The sequence below is a fragment of the Nilaparvata lugens genome, chromosome 1 (genome assembly GCF_014356525.2).
Source record: "Nilaparvata lugens isolate BPH chromosome 1, ASM1435652v1, whole genome shotgun sequence".
Lineage (NCBI taxonomy): Eukaryota > Metazoa > Arthropoda > Insecta > Hemiptera > Delphacidae > Nilaparvata > Nilaparvata lugens.
In genome coordinates this window covers 30,435,622-30,455,770 of record NC_052504.1, presented here as the reverse complement: position 1 = coordinate 30,455,770, position 20,149 = coordinate 30,435,622, and the positions used below count along the sequence as shown (strand labels likewise).

General features: G+C 33.4%; 2 protein-coding genes across 6 annotated transcripts; both read left to right on the top strand.

Annotated features, from left to right (window-relative positions):
- Positions 1-1,179: 1,179 nt before the first annotated feature.
- LOC111050691 lies at positions 1,180-12,642 on the top strand. The gene is made up of 4 exons (XM_039425335.1): positions 1,180-1,529; positions 4,850-4,932; positions 8,236-8,385; positions 11,559-12,642. The coding sequence occupies exons 2-4, from the start codon at positions 4,869-4,871 to the stop codon at positions 11,771-11,773; spliced, it is 429 nt and encodes a 142-aa protein (XP_039281269.1). The 5' UTR covers positions 1,180-1,529; positions 4,850-4,868; the 3' UTR covers positions 11,774-12,642.
- Positions 12,643-13,720: 1,078 nt separating this feature from the next.
- LOC111050699 lies at positions 13,721-20,128 on the top strand. 5 transcript variants are annotated; one of them, XM_039425308.1, is made up of 4 exons: positions 13,721-13,770; positions 16,570-16,648; positions 17,260-17,419; positions 18,757-20,128. In XM_039425308.1, exons 1-4 carry the CDS (start codon positions 13,750-13,752, stop codon positions 19,004-19,006), a joined length of 510 nt encoding a protein of 169 aa, XP_039281242.1. In that variant the 5' UTR covers positions 13,721-13,749; the 3' UTR covers positions 19,007-20,128. The 5 variants fall into 5 exon arrangements, with proteins under 5 accessions (XP_039281242.1, XP_022192739.2, XP_039281251.1 ...); XM_022337047.2 differs by lacking the exon at positions 13,721-13,770 and adding an exon at positions 14,539-14,813 and having other exon boundaries at positions 17,260-17,415; XM_039425317.1 differs by lacking the exon at positions 13,721-13,770 and adding an exon at positions 14,550-14,813.
- The last annotated feature ends 21 nt before the right edge of the window (positions 20,129-20,149 follow it).

Sequence of the window (20,149 nt, the reverse complement as noted above, 5' to 3'; positions counted from 1 at the left end):
TTCAATTTCGATGTAGATTGAAAATAAAATGATTCTGTGGTATCATATTTTTTCTACTTTTTTCAAAGTTTTAGCAAGATTTTGCATCACGGCTGTAATAAATAAGTTCTACCTTTAATTATTTTTGTGGGTTCCAATATCAACTCTTCCAAGTGCAACATTTTTGTCCTAAGCTGTGCAATTTTTGACTTTGTTCTGCCCTAGATTATTGTCTACAATATATCTAAGCTTTTGAAGCCTAGTTTCCATTCTATCAATTTGCAATATCACATCAACACAACGAGCTGTGCTAGCTTGTTGAGCGGTTTTTACAACTTTTCGTCTATTGGTTCCATTTCGGTACAAACTGCATGGACGTTTCAACTGACGAATTAAAATGTTGTAGATCATTTCCATGGTTACTGTCATTCGATCTCTAGTCATGTTGCAACGCAAAATCTGTAGTAATGGAAACGAGGCTTGAATAATACCAGGACTTATGCTAAGTATATAGGAAGTCCTGATAATACAAAGTCCAAAATGTCTATTTTCATCAGTAGTTCGAGAAATTACTGTTTTTATTCTGTCATTTACAAGAGATTGTGAAAAATATTCAGACACTTTTCAAATAAATGAACCAATATTCAAAATATATATTTGTCACGTAATCTCAAGATCTCTTGGTAAAGAATTTACAACATCCAGCTATGAATTCCAAATAGAATTAAATATTGTAAGTTATTTTGAATGAGAGGGTTCGTATTATATTATACAAATGAGGCACGGGGCCACTTGATCAGACTTATTGATTGAAGGAGTGAAAAATCGTCATGCGTCATCATATTCGAAGAATGGCTATATTATTATTACTACTGCTCGATGAATTCATAGATGATATCAATCAAACTCCACAATTCAGTTTTTGGATCAATCACAACCGAATCGATCAGGTTTTCAACTGTTTACTTAGTCTCATGCCAGGGATAAAACCGGCTTGTTTGATTCTATTAGAGGTCGAGATTGACAACTAATAAACTTGCACTTGTAGGCCATTTGCTGAGAGTGTGCGTTAATAAAGCGTGAAAATGAATTGAATTAGTGAGAAGTTACGATTTGTAAGGATAGAACTGGATAATTCTTGTTTGGTGCGCTTCAAGTAATGTCATTAACATTTTTTCCCATTGTATAAAAGCATCGATGGAGCGTTTAGAGCTGAGTGATTGCTTGTTCGCTACAGTTCTTACGTAATGAGATAGCGCCGGAGAATTCGACTGAAGTCTATCGCTAATTATTTGGGCAGAGGTGCGAGCTTCATGCTTTCTGTTTACCGGCTGTTATCAACCGACAGGAGGCAAGGACGCCCTTCTGCGGCGATCGGTGATTCACGCGCGCCGCTGTCAGTGCGAAAGTCCAACTTGACAGGTTCAAGTGCAACTTCGGCAATAATCGTTCGAATAACACACCTTGTGCTTCAGTGTTTTTATAATTCATATTAGCTAGTGCTCAATAGTGGTTGCGTTTGCTGTTAACAGGATCAACGCTATAGAAGGGTAAGTTCGTTCGAAGATAGATGAAGTTCAGATCCTTAATAGTGAATGGGATCTTATGTCATTCTAAGATAGAGGCACTGACGGTTTTAAAAATAGCGAATTCCTTGACAAAAATCAAAATTTGCTTACACCCTTGTTTTCGTTTGTGGGAATGTTGTAAGAAAGTGGTGCTTGTCGGACGGTATTGCGAGAGTGGTTTTCAACAAGTGTTGCTACAGTGTAAGGAGACTTGATGGAATTAGACACACCACACACACTTCCTATAAAACATCAATCAGAATGATAAACTTGATTTTCACATAATTTTGCAATGATTTTTCCCAATAAATAACCAAATGTTTATGTCTTAGAAAATAGATAAAAAATACAAACTAAGCTCAAATTTCGCTAAATTCAATCTCAAATCCTTCACAATGTTCTGCTCATTCCAAATAAGTTGAGCCTAAATCCTCCAGATTCATTTGATAGATAGAATGTCAATCAGGTCTGCACAATTTATTATTATTACAGTCAAATTAAAAGAGTGTAATAATAACGGCGAAATGATCCAGAGAGCTTGTGAGTGGTGAAAAATTAATCTGGTTTACGGCAGTGTTTCTTTCCTTATTTTATAAAAATTGTCTGAATCTCCGGAAAATTACATTCTTGGGTTATAATTCAAGTCCATTAGCTTAATTGTCCCGACCCTATTTTCAATCATATTCCATTGTGAATTTCAACTTACTTGTAAGTGATTATGCAAATATCATAAAATACTTGTTCCGCTTAGACCCAGGAGATTTTCGCTAACTCCAGTCCACTAGAAAATTGGACAAGACAAATTGTAGGCCTAGTTCAAATGTATATTATACAGTGAGTGCTTATTAGTGCTTAGTAGCCTATTCTTCTATTATAGTTGAACGCATTGAACCAATAAAAAAGTACACCTTTTCAAGATTTTCAACTAGGCTACACAGAATAGAAGATGAAGATCTTCACATCTTTCAAAAAAGTGCATTTGTGATTGGTGTAATATTGTAAGATTTGTATAATATTGGTATGATACGTAATAAGAGTTACTGCGGGCCTATATTTAAAATAAAAAATATTAAATATCAACTGTATAAAAATAAGTTTATCATCATTGAAGAAGTCTATCTCGGAAGAAGATGTCTATCTTACTTCTAAAGGAGTAAAAGAATTACAGACCTTTCAATGTTAAATTCCATGGAATCACCCTTATTGATTAAGAATCCGATCAAGGATTTACTTTTCAACTTCTCTAATATTGAATATGAATTGATTTTTCAATACATTATTTTAGACTTCCATTATTGGAAATGATAAGAAATATTAACATTCTTCCTCATCCACTATGACCAAGTAATAAGTTACCGTACTGAATCATTATTCTACTCCGTTTTTAACTCAATCGAAAACAAAAACTCTTTCGCTTGATTCAAAATAAGATTAATCAATCTAGAATGTGTGGTAAAGTGCAGCCAGCCTTTCTGAGAAGCAATACACTTGAACGTGTGTGTCTTAGCGCAATCTCTCATTATAAATCCACAGAGGTTGATTGACTTTAGTAGCAGCAATTCATTCAACATTCAATAGCAGTCTGATCATGCCTTTAACTCAGAGCTCGTGTTCACTTCAGTGCTCGAATTCTGAATTCTGTGCTGGTTGAGAACAAGAACCCAAAGTAAGAGATGAAATTGGTGCAATACCAAAGTGATTATTCAACCAATTCAAATAGTATTCATACAAGCATATGAATAGATATCAATCCAGGCTGTTCATACAATAATGTAATATTTACTAATATAATGTAAGAATTTATAATGTAACATAATAAAATTAATTTCATAATTATGACTATTTATAAATTTTATACAATGATTGAATTAGCAACATTCTATGAAATCCATTTTTTCTACAATTCTCTGTTCACTATTTTGAAAGTTTTTGAATTGGAAATATTATGTCGATTTCAACAAGATCCTCATCCTTATAGATTCGAAGCTTCTTACAACTATGGATAAATGAATGAGTTGTATGTCCTGAAGTGATAATTCACAACAGTGTCTCACTATTAGAGTGATCATATCCACAAAACTTAATTTGCAACTTTTCGAGTTTTTCATAGTAGGCTATATGTTGAACCCGTGCACGAACAATAAGCCTATTAGCCTCCTATCTTCTCCAATTAGCACAACTATTCCAAAATACTACCAATAGCAATCTATTTGGGAACTCAAACACACAAGTATTTAGAGCACACTTGCAAAATTTTGGCCCAACTTCAGATTTACTTGGAAAATATGTGTTGGCTGAGAATCAATCGAACATAATTTAATTTTAAATGTATTATTCGATTAAATCATGTATCAATTTCCTTTATATAGTGGGCTATATTTTGATTCTTGATTAAAGTCTTTTAGCTACAATTTTTTATAAAGTTTTAGAATAACTTGTAGAGATAAGACATAAGACAAACCTAAACATAAAAACATAAGACCTGTTCTTGACATAAGACAAATCTACATTAAAACTCTTCTTATTTTTATCAGATCGTACAGAACAGAAATTTTTACACAGCTAAACCATAACTACCCCACTAGACATATGCTGAATTTTGGGTTTAATACACCTAGAGCTACCTTTACATCGGTCGATAACAACCCATTTCGTATTGCTCACCTACTTCATCGCAATCTTCCAATCACAATAAAAGAGGCTGAGGGATGCAGTGTTGCTAACTACAAAAAGAAGATAGTCACATGGTTGCTTGGTATTGGTCGGGAGGCATCAGAAGCCCTCATAAACTCGCCCTATATGTAGATTCTGATTCAAACTCTGTTAACTCTGGTACTGTGATGCAGCACTCTGAACATTATAATAAGTAATTTAAAAACTTTAGGAGATAGGTACTCCAACATAATACTAAGTCTTTAATAAAAGAAACCCACGACATCATGCTCTGTTTATTAAAAAAAAAATTATTAATAATTTATATTTATTTTTCTTTATATAACGTATTTCCAATATTGTAATAGTTAAGTGAGAATAATATTAAGGTAGAACTCTGCAGAATTTTTTATTTTACAGTTATTATAGATAGGAATTCTTCCCCCACACACACACCAATAGTCTATGTGGGGGAATATTTATTTCCTGAAAATATTTGTTATTGAATTGAGATGTAAATGTTTTATTGATGTATTTTTTGATGGAAATAAAATTGAATTGAATTGAATTGAATTGAATAAATTATTGTTTTTATTGTTAATATGGCCTATATTCAAATTAGTTATTTAACTTATTTTTTTATTTTGCAGCTCATTATTCGATATTTATATGGAAGGTGTCTTCAAATATCTGGCTGCAATAAGCCTCACCATTAGCATGTTTTTTATTCAAGGTGAGAATAAATATAATATCATAATGGTTTTAATTACTACCTACTCATGTTTGTGTAATAGAATTACAATAGTAAATAATACTCACTATTCTCTATAGTGATACAAAAATGATTGAGACACAATAAAATTTAACGCGAATAAACGTTTAAATTCTACGTTATAAACGTAATCATGGAACTAAGGAGTTAAAACTATTTGTGAATCAATAATATAAAATGAGTACTTGATAATTCGTATTGTGTTTCAAGTACACGTGTATACACTTGTCTAATACTTTGAATAAGTAATAATGTATGATTGTGGCTCTATCAAGAACTGAAATATAAAATTATCCAACTAGATGACTGTGAAAATAGAGGTTTTTGAATCAACTCAAAAACCAACAATTCTTGATTTAATAGCCTCAAAATTCCATAATAGACCAGTCAATTTCTCCCCCAATATTGCAATCTTAAGAGCATTGATAATTATATCCTCTCTAACATGCTCTCATTGTAATAGTTAATAAATCCTCTAGAGGAATTTATTAACTATTTCAAAGTTATTAACTATTAATCTTGACTCTTCGAAATTTATTAATCTTTCAAATTTCACAAAAAAACAAATATGAATTATGTCGAAATTATGATTCTTGAAATTATGATTATGTCGAAATTGATGACGACATTACATTTTATGGATGTCTAAAAAACCTCTTTTGACATTGATAATTATCCTTTCACATTAAGCCAATAAATATTCTGAACTATGATATTTAAGTCTGGAGATAGGCCTTCTAATTTTTCAGTTTTCACTTTTCCCTTTATTACGGTATATTCTATTTTTCAAGTTCTCTGTGTATGTCATTTGCTGCAATTTGTTGAGTTCATCTTCAACATTCAAAAACTAAGATAGAATCAGCCACAATTTGTATCGTGCAATATTTTCATTTCTTCTTGAATACTACAAGTTTTTTAACAATTATTAATCATCCCATATTTACTCAATACGTGAATATTGCAACTCAAATTTATATTTTCAAGAGTGAGATATCAGTCTATGAAGTATGTCTATGACTTGATAAAATTGAGCTGAAAATTGCAATATATCTGATATTCCTAAATGAATTGGACTTCCAAAAATATTACCATTTTTCTCATAAAGATTGATATCAACTGGTGTCAATATAGACTAATAATCAATCATTCAATTATTATCTCGAAATTCGAATCAAAATAAAATTTATCTCTCAGATATTAACAATTCAAATTGATTAACTTACCGGTATATTATGATATTTGAAAATGTTCTACATAATATTGTGGATTGGGAGGGCTGCTAGTCTTGGTTAGTACCCACAATCATTGATCTCAAAATCCTCATTCCTATTTCTAAAAGACGAAAGAATCAACGCTTTTCTAATCAACTTCCTCTTCAACAGTGTCAATTATTGCAAACGAATATTCCAACTCTGAAGCTCAAGCTGTTTGACTTCCATTATTAACTATAATAATATATTCATATATTTATCTTGGTTATATCATTAACCAAGCCGAAGAGACGTTATAATCCTGTTGAAAGATTATGTGAGTATTTCATGAAAGCATAGTATTGAACAATGAAAAAATTTATAAATGGCGATTTTATAAAATCACTTCACTCGCTTGTATGGTCTTCTTAATTCAAATCAATAAAAACAATATAAAACATGTAGTACCCTTTTCATTTAAAACTTTAAAACATTCCAATGGATAGTTTCGGCCTACTTTGGCCATTTTCAAGTTAAATTCAAAAATAAGAATGTTAAAATTATTTTTCATTTTAGCTTTAAAATGACCAAAGTAGGCCGAAACTAGTCGTTGAAATGTTTTAAAGTTTTAAAATGTTTTAAATGAAAAGGGTACTACATGTTATATATTGTTTTTATTAATTATTATATATGGCGTTACACTTCTTTTTCCTTTAGAAATGACCTATCTTTCAATTACTTTTTTCAAAATGTTTTCTCCAAACAGAACTGAGTACAGTACATCAGTCTCTATAATGCTGTATTATCCTGAATTGAAAAGTGCAAGTTGTGACACATAGGGACAGTGGATGAGCACTGTGAATTCTTCTAAGGATACAACTTTATTCATCCACAATCATACTGAATTGGAAATCTGTCTGTAATTGGCAGATCCATTTAATAAAATCTGGTTCAATAGAGAAAGGAAAACTTTGTCGCAAACATTTTGATTAAGTTTATAATTGCTTTTGAGCTCATTTAAACGCTACGAGGGTCATTTGAAGGGGAGAGTTTGAAGAGGATTGACTGACTATTAAGGGTAGCAAATGCAAATCGATCAAACTTTTCTAATATGTACCAGCATCTCCTCCATGCATTCTCAGTCGTTTGAATGGCAAAGCAGTGACAGGCAGTAAGCTGCGGAAATTAATCTCGCTGCTTCGGTGATACTTGAAACTCAGCACTCAGCTCTCCGTCCATCACACCATCCCTTTGAAATGTTCGCCTCACATTCTGTTATTGGCATCCGAGAAATTTCATTGAAAATATTGGAATTCCGTAGCTCTAGCTCTAGAACCTTGATACCTGAGTCCAAGAGACTGATCGTTGATGGTGAGAATGAAATTATATCTGTAGAGAAATTATAATTGGAGAAGTTGACGCTCAAATTATTCAATTGTCAATAATAATTAATTATCATGAGACGACTCTACTGACTTTTAAAAATGAGTAAACTTGTGTTTACTTCTCTACAAATATTAGTTTCGCCTTTCAATACAACATAAACACGGTGTCAGAAACTGCTTTTCGAATTTACAGTAGTTCATTTATACACTTTTCTTTGAAACTCTCTTCAATATGTTTATGCATGGGCCTATATAAAAATTTGAATGTCATTCATGCGATGATGCTGTACAGGTTTTTCGAACCAAAAACTAGTTTTTTTTAATTATTGTTTGGGAAATTTTACTTCAAAGATTTAATTTCTGGCATTGTTATGTTGTATTGGAATGCGAGAATGCGAAAACTCTCTTAGAAAAACCATTTATAGTTCAGTATGAGTTGCTTATAAACTAATGATTTTTATACTCAATATAGTGGTGCTGACTTGATATGTCTCTGGAAATAAATATTAGAGCATCTTAAAAAGCAATCATCATTTTATCAATGTTTCAGAACAAAACAGAGAACCAAGGAAATATATTTCACAGAATGTAGCATTATCAACTTCAACTTTATTGTAAAATAACATCATTATTTCACATTATCCTGAAACATATCAATTATAATAATTTTGATTGCTGTGATTTTTCAGGATCTGATAGCATAAAATGTTATCAGTGTAACTCACTCACCGATTCCTACTGTGACACTTTTGCTAATACAACTGCAGCCCACATCTACCTGAAGCCATGTGAAAATGTTCACAATAATAGCGCTTTCTGTCGAAAAATTGTTCAACACGGTTAGTAAAATTCTTTATCTTCTTCTTCTTCTTCTTCTTATTCTTCTTCTTCTCCTTCTTCTTCTTCTTTGGCTGTGCCTTCTCCCATTTAAATGGGGTCGGCATTCCTTTCTCTTAGTCTGCCTCTCCAAAAAGCCCTATCCAATGCTTCCTCTCTCCTCCAACCACTCTCCCGCAAGTCAACCGCTATTCTATCTCCCCACCTCATCCTAGGTCTACCTCGTCCTCTCACACCATCCAAAACCTAATCCTGCACTCTTCGTCCATCATAATCCTCCTCCCGTCGCTGTACATGCCCAAACCACCTCATCCTTGTCTCCTGCATTTTCTTTCCCAGTGGTCCAACTTTTACAGTGCCTCTGATCAATTCATTTCTTATTTTATCTCTTCTTGTAACCCCACACATCCATTTTAACATTTTCATCTCAGTCACTTCCTTCTTTCGTTCCTGTTTCTTCGAAATGTGCCATGTTTCTGTTCCATACAGCATGGCTGGCCTCACAACCGATCTATACACTTTTCCCTTCATTTGACAATTCACTCTCTTATCACAAAGAACACCACTCATTTTTCTCCAGTTCATCCATCCACAAATTTATTCTATGCTGTATTTCTACATCAAGCCCTCCATCTCTTTGTACACTTGAACCCAGGTACTTAAAACTTGCAACTGTTGGAGTTGGTTTCCTTCAAGCTGTAAGGTTAGCCCATCATTGTTTCCCAATACCATGTACTCTGTTTTTGATCGGCTAATTTTAAGTCCCCTTTCCTCCAAAGTATTCCTCCAGCTTTCCAGCCTTTCTTCCAACTGATCTTTGGTAGGTTCACAGAGCACGATATCTTCTGCAAATAGCATGCACCATGGTGCTGGCCTATTGACTGCAGCACCCACGACAGAGCAGATCAAACAGATATGGGCTAAGTGTGAACCCTGGTAAAGGCCAACTTGCACAGGAAACTCTTGGGTCCTTCCCACACTGGCTCTCACTCGAGTGATGTCTCCCTTGTACATCTCCTGCACCAATCGAACATACTTCTCTGGCACACATTTTCCTCTCATACTTCGCCAAATCTCTTGCCTGGGCACCCTGTTATAGGCCTTTTCCAGGTCAACAAATGCCATATGCAGCTGAGACCTTAGCTCTCTTGCCTTCTCCACCAGCTGCCGGAAAGCAAATATTGCATATGTTGTTCCTCTCCCTGGCATAAATCCAAATTGCTCCTCATTGATTGTGGTCTCTTGTCTTAGTCTCTTCTCAATAGTCCACTCCCAAGCCTTCATTGTATAAGACATTAGCTTCATGCCTCTATAATTATTGCACTCTTGGATATCACCTTTACCCTTGTAGATGGGAACCAATACACTACTTCGCCATTCATCTGGCATTTCCTTTTGGTCCCAAATTTTTGTCAGGAGATTCCACAACAAATCAACTCCCTCCTCCCCTAAGCACTTCCAGGCTTCAATTGGGATTTGATCCACTCCCACAGCTTTCCCATTCTTCATTGCTCTCAGTACAACAGCCACTTCATTTCTGTCTATTTTTTGCGCAACATTCTCATTTATATCCCCATCTTCAAACTTTTCTCTTGGATTCTCTTCATTCAAAATATCTAGTAAAATTCTGTATCTATTAATCCTATAGGCTAACCATTGCTACATATTAAAATAGCCTCTCTCAGTTAAGCTGCAATCCCTTAAGCCTAGGATAAAACTGTTTTGAAACACTGATTTCTATAATTCTCGATGACAATGGAGTATTGCTTACTTCAAAGTTGATTGGATTTGAAATGTGTTGGAAAACTGGATTATTCTTATCATATTAAGTTTATTATAGCTTCTGAACAAGTACACTGCATTTACTTGCATTGCTGTGCTGTTTTAGTTTTCCCCTCAATTTCTCTGCATGAAACACATCAAATTAATTATTTATTTTCCCTTTCTTTCATTCTTTTGACTTTTATCTTCACCTCTTCACAGTTTCCATACTTCAACATTCACTATTCTCACTTTCATGGTGCCTTTTGTGAAGAATCTCTCATCACAGGGTAATCTATGGAAAACTGAGTTTATTAGAAGCGTTATAAATGAAAACCTATCAAGTGAGCGATCTCTTGCTTTAGTAAAGGAGTTTCAAAGAGTTATTCGGGGTTAGGAAAATTCACTACAGGAATGCTATTCCACCTATATTATGTATTATGTAATAAATCTTCAAAATAACAGATTTGATTTTACAATTGTAATTGAATAAAAAATAGTTATTTGTGCATCTAGTGCGCAAAGTGACAGTTTGCTGCACCGAAAGAAACGTTTACTTTCCGTTTAGAAACGGAATGGTTTCTTGAGTGCAGCAGAGGAACTTTGCGCACGTATTTCACATTAAATTTTTCCTACAGTTACCATTGAATATGAAAAGTGGGTAATTATAGGTAAAATTGCCTGAAATCCATCAAATGTTTCTCTGTGTAATTTTATTATTAATAAAAACCTTAATTTATTGTCAAATTGAATAATGTAGTAGTAAATGTATGAAGGGGCGGCTGTCACTCATGTGGTGGCTGTCCTCGTTGTCCTTGATATTATTATAACGTGCACCACAACACTATACCACAGTCACTGTTACCAACTTAATTTTGATTTTGCTGCACTGGTGCTCCATATAACCTACTAACCATTTTTTTTCGTTGTCATGTTGCAAATCTGGAGTGCAGAAGAAATTTTCCCGCACTAGAGCGGAAAAGTGATTCTTTGCGTTCTGTAATCAGTGCAGCAATGGCCACTTTTCAAGGTAACTGTAGGAAAAAAATATTATTGTGATTATATTTGTTCATTATGTTTATTTGAACATGCTTAATTGTTTTTCAATTATTATTATTATTATTAAACTACTCGCTTTCAAAGCGATCATTTATTTGTCATCACCTCTTCATACTATCACCTCTTTATAATAGGACAATGGAAATGAGAATTCTGAACTTATATTTTCATACTCACTTCGTGTTCTCTTATTTTGTTCAACAAATATGCTTGGTTTCAGTTGTTCATAAATGTAGAAACCAATAATGGTAGTGTAACGGAATTTGTCATGTAAGTGATATCATAGAATAAAACTTGATTTGATTTGTAGAACAATTTTACATCGTTTTCCAATGCTTTCATTTTGTTGCACCAGTGAAATACATGATTGGATCAACGCGGATAATCAGAAGATGCGGATGGGAGACGGATATCCACAACCTGACTTGCAAGTCGTTCGAGGACGATGACCACAGGGAGATTGTGTGTCAGTGCTTTGACGATGGCTGCAACTCCGCCAATCGATTCTCCTCTCCTTTTCTAATGCAGCTCGCTCCACTCGCATCTTTTGTCTATTATATCATGTCATAACAATCACCATGAACAGCATAGACTAAGCAGTGTAATTGGTAGGAGTCCAATGGATTGTAGGGTTCCTATATCTTGAAGAATTGGATCAATGGCATAAGTAATGAAAATATATAGCATAATGCAGTTGTTGACTTCTCTAGTGTGGTCCACGTTATAATGTCAGTATTTGATTAGCGTTGGTGTTGCTATCCTTGTCTATCATTGGACAAAGCAATTTGCGCTATCCTTTTCTAGCTCCACAATGTTTATGAAAATTTAATTTTAAATAATTGGAGAATATATTTTTTTGACGAATAAAATATATTTGACAATAATTATTGTAAACAAGAATGGTCAGTCAATATTTTATCATAAATACCGGTATCAGCTAACTTATCCTCTATAGAAAGCATTGGCAAGGCAGAGAATCGGCAACGCTTTCCTCCTATCTTCCTATACTGTCATTATAACGTGAACCTCACTATAAATCTAGCCTATAGGATATTGAAGTTGAAAAAGGCTTCTGGATTCCAAGTTTTTAAAAGTCGTTCAACCCTCATTTTAGTAAAAGACTTGAATTTACTATATAAAGTAAATTTCAAAACTGTTTACAAAACTCGTACCTAGACTTTTTAATTGTTGGAAATGTGTTCTTATAAGTTTTAATAATCATCTAAACATTTTAAACATTGGAGTATTGATTATGGATGAAGAAATGAAGTATAACATAGAATAGAGTAATAGTAGAACTATGGTATCTGGATGTATTGTAGAATGAGTGAATGACGTTGTGAATTTGTAAATTAATAATTATTGCTACAATCGAGTTAACGTAGACCTTACAAATTAAAATCTCTGTCAATATTTTTAATAAAAACTTTTAACTTCAATTTGTGTTTCCTTCTTGCAATGAACCACCACCTTCAAATGAATTTATTGAACCATTGAGGCTCATCCATATCAAAGCAAATATTGAAATTAATTATGGTCCCTTATCATAAAAATTACACACAAAATCGGAAACGTTTTGAGAAATGATAATACAATATCACAACCCTCACTGGAAACATAATAAAAGATCTATAGCTATTCTATTCTTTGACCTAGAGTAACTGGAGATATTACAAGCAAACAAATATGTCAGGGTTTCAACCTGACGATAACCAGTCGATCCAGTTCAAGCTGGGTTATCCATCTCCACCACCGAATATGCTTTCATCTACTGTTGACAACTCTCACAAGTAGTTTAATATCAGATACCCTTTGGTCGATTGAGTCATTCAACTCTACTCTGTAATCCTGGAGCATTGGATGATAATTCTCATGGTGATAGAGATTATATCTGCTAAGAGGAATCCTAGAACGTTTATAGGCAACGAAAATTTTCTCGATAAGTAGGCCTTACTATTATTTATATACAGTAAACTTTTTTATTTATAATTTTGTTTCGTGACAAATTGGCTCTGTTATGCACTAGATCCAGCGTTTTTTGCTCCTTTCAAGCTTCATGCTCCAAACTCAATAAAACGTGCAAGGTTCCATGCTACCAATTTCATTATGCCATTTTTTTATAGGCTGAAGGATTATTGTCATCATTTTTACTCAAAAAAATTTCTTATTACAGTACCTATCATTTTCAACTACTTTATTAGGTACCTTGTAACCAAGCTTGAAAGTTGAGAATATAATATATTATCCAACATAACATTTTCAACCTATTATGAACCAATGAAACATATTATAAATTTTACAACTGTAGTTAAGTGATGCAAAGTGTTATTTGAGGAAAAAAAATAAACAGGATGAGTTCATGAAAATAGCGCCATTCAACGCAAAAGCAGGAACTATTGTCACACACAAGAATGAATCATCCCCATGTAGTGCGTTTTGGCTTTTCCCTATTATGGTTTTGAGAGATAAGAGATAAGGCCTTTGCATGAAATGCCTTCAGTCTGACTTTTCCAACACTCATTTGTACAGTACCTAATTACCGGCACATGAATATTGATGTCCATGTGGTAAGTTGTTTGGTAATCCGATAAATGGATAAATGATTGTGAACTTAGTAATTTCAAGATGGAATATATTGAGTAAATCACGCATGTTGTTCCTAATGAGTTAAGAGTGTATTTAGTGTGAATTTATTGAGTAAATTCAGCCAAAATTACTGCGATTGTTACAATTAAGTGACGTTGTATGTCCATTAATTATTCATTGCAATGAAAAACATGTAATTCCTTATTCAATACTACCGTATTGCTTGAATGACGAAAGGTAGCTATTCTCCGCCCTATTTTTATTCTCTTCATGGCATTCCATTTTAGTGGACCCATCTTCTGGTTTGTGATTATTCTCCTATTTTCAAGTATCAAGGTCTCTCAATGGATTGGCTCATGCAGTATCGTTTCCAATCCTACCAAAGATGGAATAAGCTTCATCAATATTATCGAAATTTCATTCTCATCCCTCATTATCAGAGTTTAAGTTCTGGGCGCAACTGGATTTCCTAAACCTTGTATTCATCACAATAGTGAGACTGGTGTAACCCAGTTATATCTTCATGATTTGTTGAACACGTAATTTTTGAATCTTGAATCAACCAGTTCCTATAGCGGAAGGTCATTTTCTGTAACTAAATTCCACAAAATGCACAAAAATTAGATCAAAATAATAATAAATCAATAATGATCTTTCAGCAGAGTGCTCAATGTATCACTTATTGGACGACAATAGTTTTTTACATACAGGTCAAAGGCTACTGTGATATATTGATACGAAACCAGTTCATTATCGTAATGAAACCAGATTCAACTTAATGTTTAGCAAATTGTTAGTTTCCTAGTCGAAATTCCCGATCCCAGTCTATGTGTTGTGATGATGAAGACAACACACTCTTGAAAAGGTTTGGAGATTGTTAGTGTGGAGTGAAGTGTATGTGCTAACAGATCTTTCGTATCGTTGCGGGATTCTGTAGTTATTGAACAGTTCGTGTGAATAGTGCTGTGAAATCGTAGGCCCACAAAGACTTCAGTTACGGTATAGAAGTTGAATGAATTTCGAAGTGAGTTCCGAATGCATTGATCTAATTTTGAAGGAAAAAGTACAGATTATAAAGAAGAAGAATTCTTTAAAATCGAGAATCAGTCTTATTTTTCTTATTGCTTTAGATATAGTATGATCCAACATTCTGCTGAAAATCAAATTTAATGATTTGAATATTATAATTGGTGTTTTAAAATTAATTAAATGATTTTCATGGAAATTTACCAAATGAGATAAAATTATTAATTATCTCTCCTCTCATTAGACTGTGAATCTTTCGCATGCTCTGTTTCATAACAATGAAGAAGAACATTTTTCATTCACTCAAGAGATTTCCTCTTGATAGCCTCATTAACAGAGTCGACATTTTTCTGGAGATTATACATCCGAATTTAGTACGGTATTTCAGATTTCATTAAAAAAATAATAAAGCTCTGGTAAACATAAATTCAAATCTAAATTAACATGTTGACATTAACATTTGGATAGATGGAGACTCCAACCTTGAGAAACATTAGGCACAGAATAAAATAACTTCATGATTCCTCACGACAATTGTAAACGAACTAGTTGCATTTGAAATTAATCATTAGGAGAGTGATTTGATATTATTACATTTAATTTAAACTAATCAATTCAATTAAATTTGATTTAAAAAAAAATATCAATCACATTAATTTATATTCTACCTGTAATCATTAAATCAAACATACAATCTCCACTTTTAGATTTTGAGCATCATGGAAAAAGTCTCGCATAGTTAAATGTAATTACACATTCCAACAAAGTATTCTAATAGTTTCAACGCTGATCTCTTCTTGCATCCAATCAAGAATAGAAATTATTAGTAGACGAACCAATTACAGTGTAACATTAGCATCATAACTTCTGAAAATAATGAAAACTTCCATCGTTCAAACGATTTTTAAAGTTTCAAGAGTGTTAGTTGTAAGTATATTGGAGGCTATTAGTATGAGTAGTTTTCTACAGATATCTGAACAATTTCAAAAACCCTCATTCAATTTCAAAAAATCAAGTGACGAAGCAGTTTGTTATTTTATAACCTTGACCTATAGACAACATTAAAATGTTTATTTTGTCAAAAGTTTTGGAGAGAAATAGTACATGTTCAGCCTTGTTTTTCTCCAATGTTATGATTATATTATGATTATAGTGTTTTGTACAATAAATGAATAAATAAATTTAGGTAGTGTATCTATTCTCACACTCTACCGTAAAATCATGCTTGGAACTTTAATTGAATAATAAGTGAATGACGAATATAGCTACAAATTAATGAATTAATGAATAATTAATAGGATTCTAGAATACACTAACATTCTCTCAGGGTGGAATAGTCACTTTCTTCACATGCACCTGCGTTGCATTAGAGTGGATCTTTCGAGAATTACAACATCTCAACGTATGAGAGAGCAGTTCGACGTCCTCTCTTTACAAAAAAAGGATATCTGAGAATAAATAATGTGAATTTTAACAGCATGTAAATAGAGTAAGGGAAGACTAGCAAAATAGCGCTCGATAATTTACAACCAGAAAGGCAAGAGACCGAGGGCGTCCAAGAGAATATAGACTAATATGGGGCTCCGAAGAGTCAAAGATGCCTGAGCTCTGAAAGCAAGAAAAAAAGGATTATTAGAAATATGTAAATAAGCATTGAATAGCATTGAAGCATTCATAGCATATCCACTTTTCTTATTATTTTTGGTAATTTCGATTTAGACACTTTTTTAAACTTCATGATTTTTCTTTTCTAGGAAATGGATAGGTTTGCAAGCATTTCAAAGCTGTTATTCATGTTGCTCGCTCTTCAAATTATTTTCCTTTCACAATCATGTAAGTTTATACAAACATAGTTGTAGTTGGTAGCTTAAGATTTAGGTATATGGGTGATACTTTAAAAAATGGTTTATTTGAATAAAAGTGCGAAAACCTTTTAGTTTTAAACATTCGTCAATATTACACAACTCACTGATCACAATTTATCTTGCAAGAGAAGTTCATTGTCATAATGAAGTTCTTTGTTAGACCTTATATTACTTGAAATACAGGCTATTTAATTAAAATTTGTCGTGGAATAAACTTTTAAATGTCCATACTTCGCACAGGAGATAAGTCTTGGAAAGTGAACTACTGAAAATTTAAAGTAATGTGTACGAATCAGTTTCCCATCAACGCTTGCCATTCGAGGATAATAATGTGTTGGTAGATTAATAAATCATGCATATTGTGTGATGTGTACTACAACTAGCATTGGGATACATGATAAGAAAATAAATTTTATTTTGAAAATTTAAAATAAATTTGCATTCAGTGAATTTCTGAAGGTTATCGATTTCGAGCCTTTCAAGGTCTTCTAGAAAGTAATTCCTTATTTAGCAAGGGAACCCTTTTTCTTACAACTTGGACTTTTATGGTTGTGTTTTAATGTAGTTTTGTTTTGATAGGCGTGGAAGGTATCAAGTGCTATCAATGCAACTCAATGACTCACCCCGAATGCATCAATTTGGAGAAAAATGACACAGACAGTTTCCACTATCGTGAATGCGAGGAGGAAAAAGTTTCTGAAAAACAAATTTTCTGTCGGAAGATTGTTCAAAAAAGTAAGTAACTTACTGTGCATCAAAAATTGAAGGTCATAGAAGTACCGTAGCTTTAAATCTCTACACCATTCATATTAAATTCAATTTCATTTAAAGCTCAATTCGAAACGTTTTCATAAAATTTTAATCTGAATATCTCTGTTATAACTTGAGAGAAGGATTGTATGAAGTAATTATAGATTTTGAGAATATGATAAATCGATTTACATTCGAATATTCGCCAAGACATGAAATAATCGAAAGTCAATGTATCTGGCGAATCGTTTTTCTGCACCTACAAAAATACTGAGAACTCTTATTAATATTTATGTCACTCTATCAAATATTAATTCTGTGGCTTACATTAATTGATAACAGTTTCTCAAATTTTCTAGTAAGATAGTTATTAGAATACGTTAATGAGAATTGGAGTATTATACTCCAGTTGCATTATCATTGGAGTAAAATTTACACAAAAGTTCACTGCTGAAAGTCTAGAGCAAATAGTATGTTGGAACCGAAAAGTTCTTCTTTGGAAATTGCAGCAATAAGTGTAATATCTCAAAAATAGAACTAAGGCTCGGTTGCTTAAGAGCAGGTTGAGTTTTAACCGTGATTTAATGCCACGAGACCCAATCAGAGAAGCCTTTGAAAAGAAGTCTTCTTTGATTAAAACTTCTCTGATTGGTTATCGTGACATGGAGATTAAACTATTTCGATTGAGCCTGTCACATCAATGGTAGAGCGAGAAATAGGTCGATTGAGACTTTCATGACAACTAAAATCAACTGGAGTTTCTATATCTTCATCTATCTCATCCATATCATATCAATCATATCAATTATGACAGCGAATCAGGAAAATGTCCACTACCAGCTATAGGGAAACCCTATCGTTATCAAAGGTTATGAGAAAAGAATTACTGAAAAGCTGCACACTTGCAGTTAGGATGATGACAGTGAATCGGGAAAATATATGGAAACCCTATCGTTACTAAAGATTGTGTGAGAAGAATTGGATTATTCAAAATTTCAACTACTAGTAGCTATTTATATATTGTGCATTAGCTTCAACTTAATACTTACTGCTATGGTAAGCAGTGCTGTAAGCAGTGATATCTCACTTTTATTAGTGTGTTATATTTTGTGTATTGACGTTGTCTTTCTTTCTATGAATGTTATGGCAATAAAATTATATTTATTCATTTATTTATTTATTGGTACTATTTTATATTTGTGTATTACCACAGACAACCATTGTATCTGTGGTATTACTCAATTTAATTTGAATTATTCATTGTAATAATTTTAAATACTCAATATTAATGAACGTTGTATTGACGGTTGTTGGCTGTTTTTGCAGTATTAGATCGCAATGGCTTGGTGAGAGTGGTGAGAAAGTGCGGCTGGGTGAAGCACCCGCGACTCGAGTGCTACTCGGCCAACAACAAGGACCACGAGGAGACCGTCTGCCAATGCTTCCAAGACGGCTGCAATTCTGCAACCAGCATTACAGCATCAGCTGGCGTCATTCTACTGCAACTAGCAGCTATCGCGCTCACTGCGTTCCGTTGTCTTTCCTAACATCATTCAACCCGGCTCAAAATAATTGAAAAACAATTGCGATATACGGGTCTGGTGTATTGTGAACTCATTCAACCAAGTTCGGTGTAATTGGAAGGACAATAAAAGGTCCTTAATATATGACATGAATATTGTGAACCGCTAATATAATTCCATTCATCTTCAGTACCAACTACTTCCTGGACACAAATACGGTAGTGATTGAGTATCCAATACAGCAGTTCACTTTTTCAAAAGAACTCCCTAAGGAAAATGATGCAAAAACATTTACAATACAACAATTGTATAAATGAGTAGAAATACGATAATGTTTCTGTAGTGAAGTTTAGTTTTAGTTCAAGTGCTTCATTACATATGTCTTATCGACTTGGACGTTATTATGTATGTTGGTGTTCCAATCTTTTGACGTTATCTTATGTATCTTAAGGTACGTACAAATATATGAGCCTCCAACCCGCTCCGCGCACGCTCCACCATCGTTCCGCCATCGCTCCGCCCACGTTCCTCACTCGCACCGATCATGAACGTTACCGTAGATGTTAGCTCTTCTCGCGTTCCACTCTTGCTACCCGGTCGATCATCAATCGATCTGCTCAAGTGACGTTCGATTGCGGAGCAGAGCGAAATTCTGTACGCACCTTTATGATATTCATGGATCAAGAAAGATCATTTCTACCAGGATCATCAGTGGAAAAGGCAGCAAATTAGAATTTACATTAGATAGAAAAGTATATTAGAATAAGAATTACTAGTGTTAAGGTCAGATCACTGAAGGATAGAACTATGTTAAGATCTAGTAGCATTTGAAGAGTATTTGGAAATCATCATTTTTGGTCTTGAAGAGAGAGAGAGAGACCTTTATGAAATGATGAGTTGTGATTTACATGTACGATCATCTATCATATAACTTAACTATCTTGCAGCTAATCTATCATGTAACTGACGTATACTGTAACAATATCTTATCATTCTCTCCATTTATCACGTTCAAGGTCAATAAGGCTTATATAGACATCACAAGCAGAACAAATATGGAAAATCTCTATGTTGTTTGGGACTAACTTTTTGGAGAGGAGAACGTGATAACAAGACCCTCGTACTTAAGTGTGTACAAAATAAACAATAAACAATTGCAATTAGGTGCATACAAATAGTATTCTCTTTTTTACCTG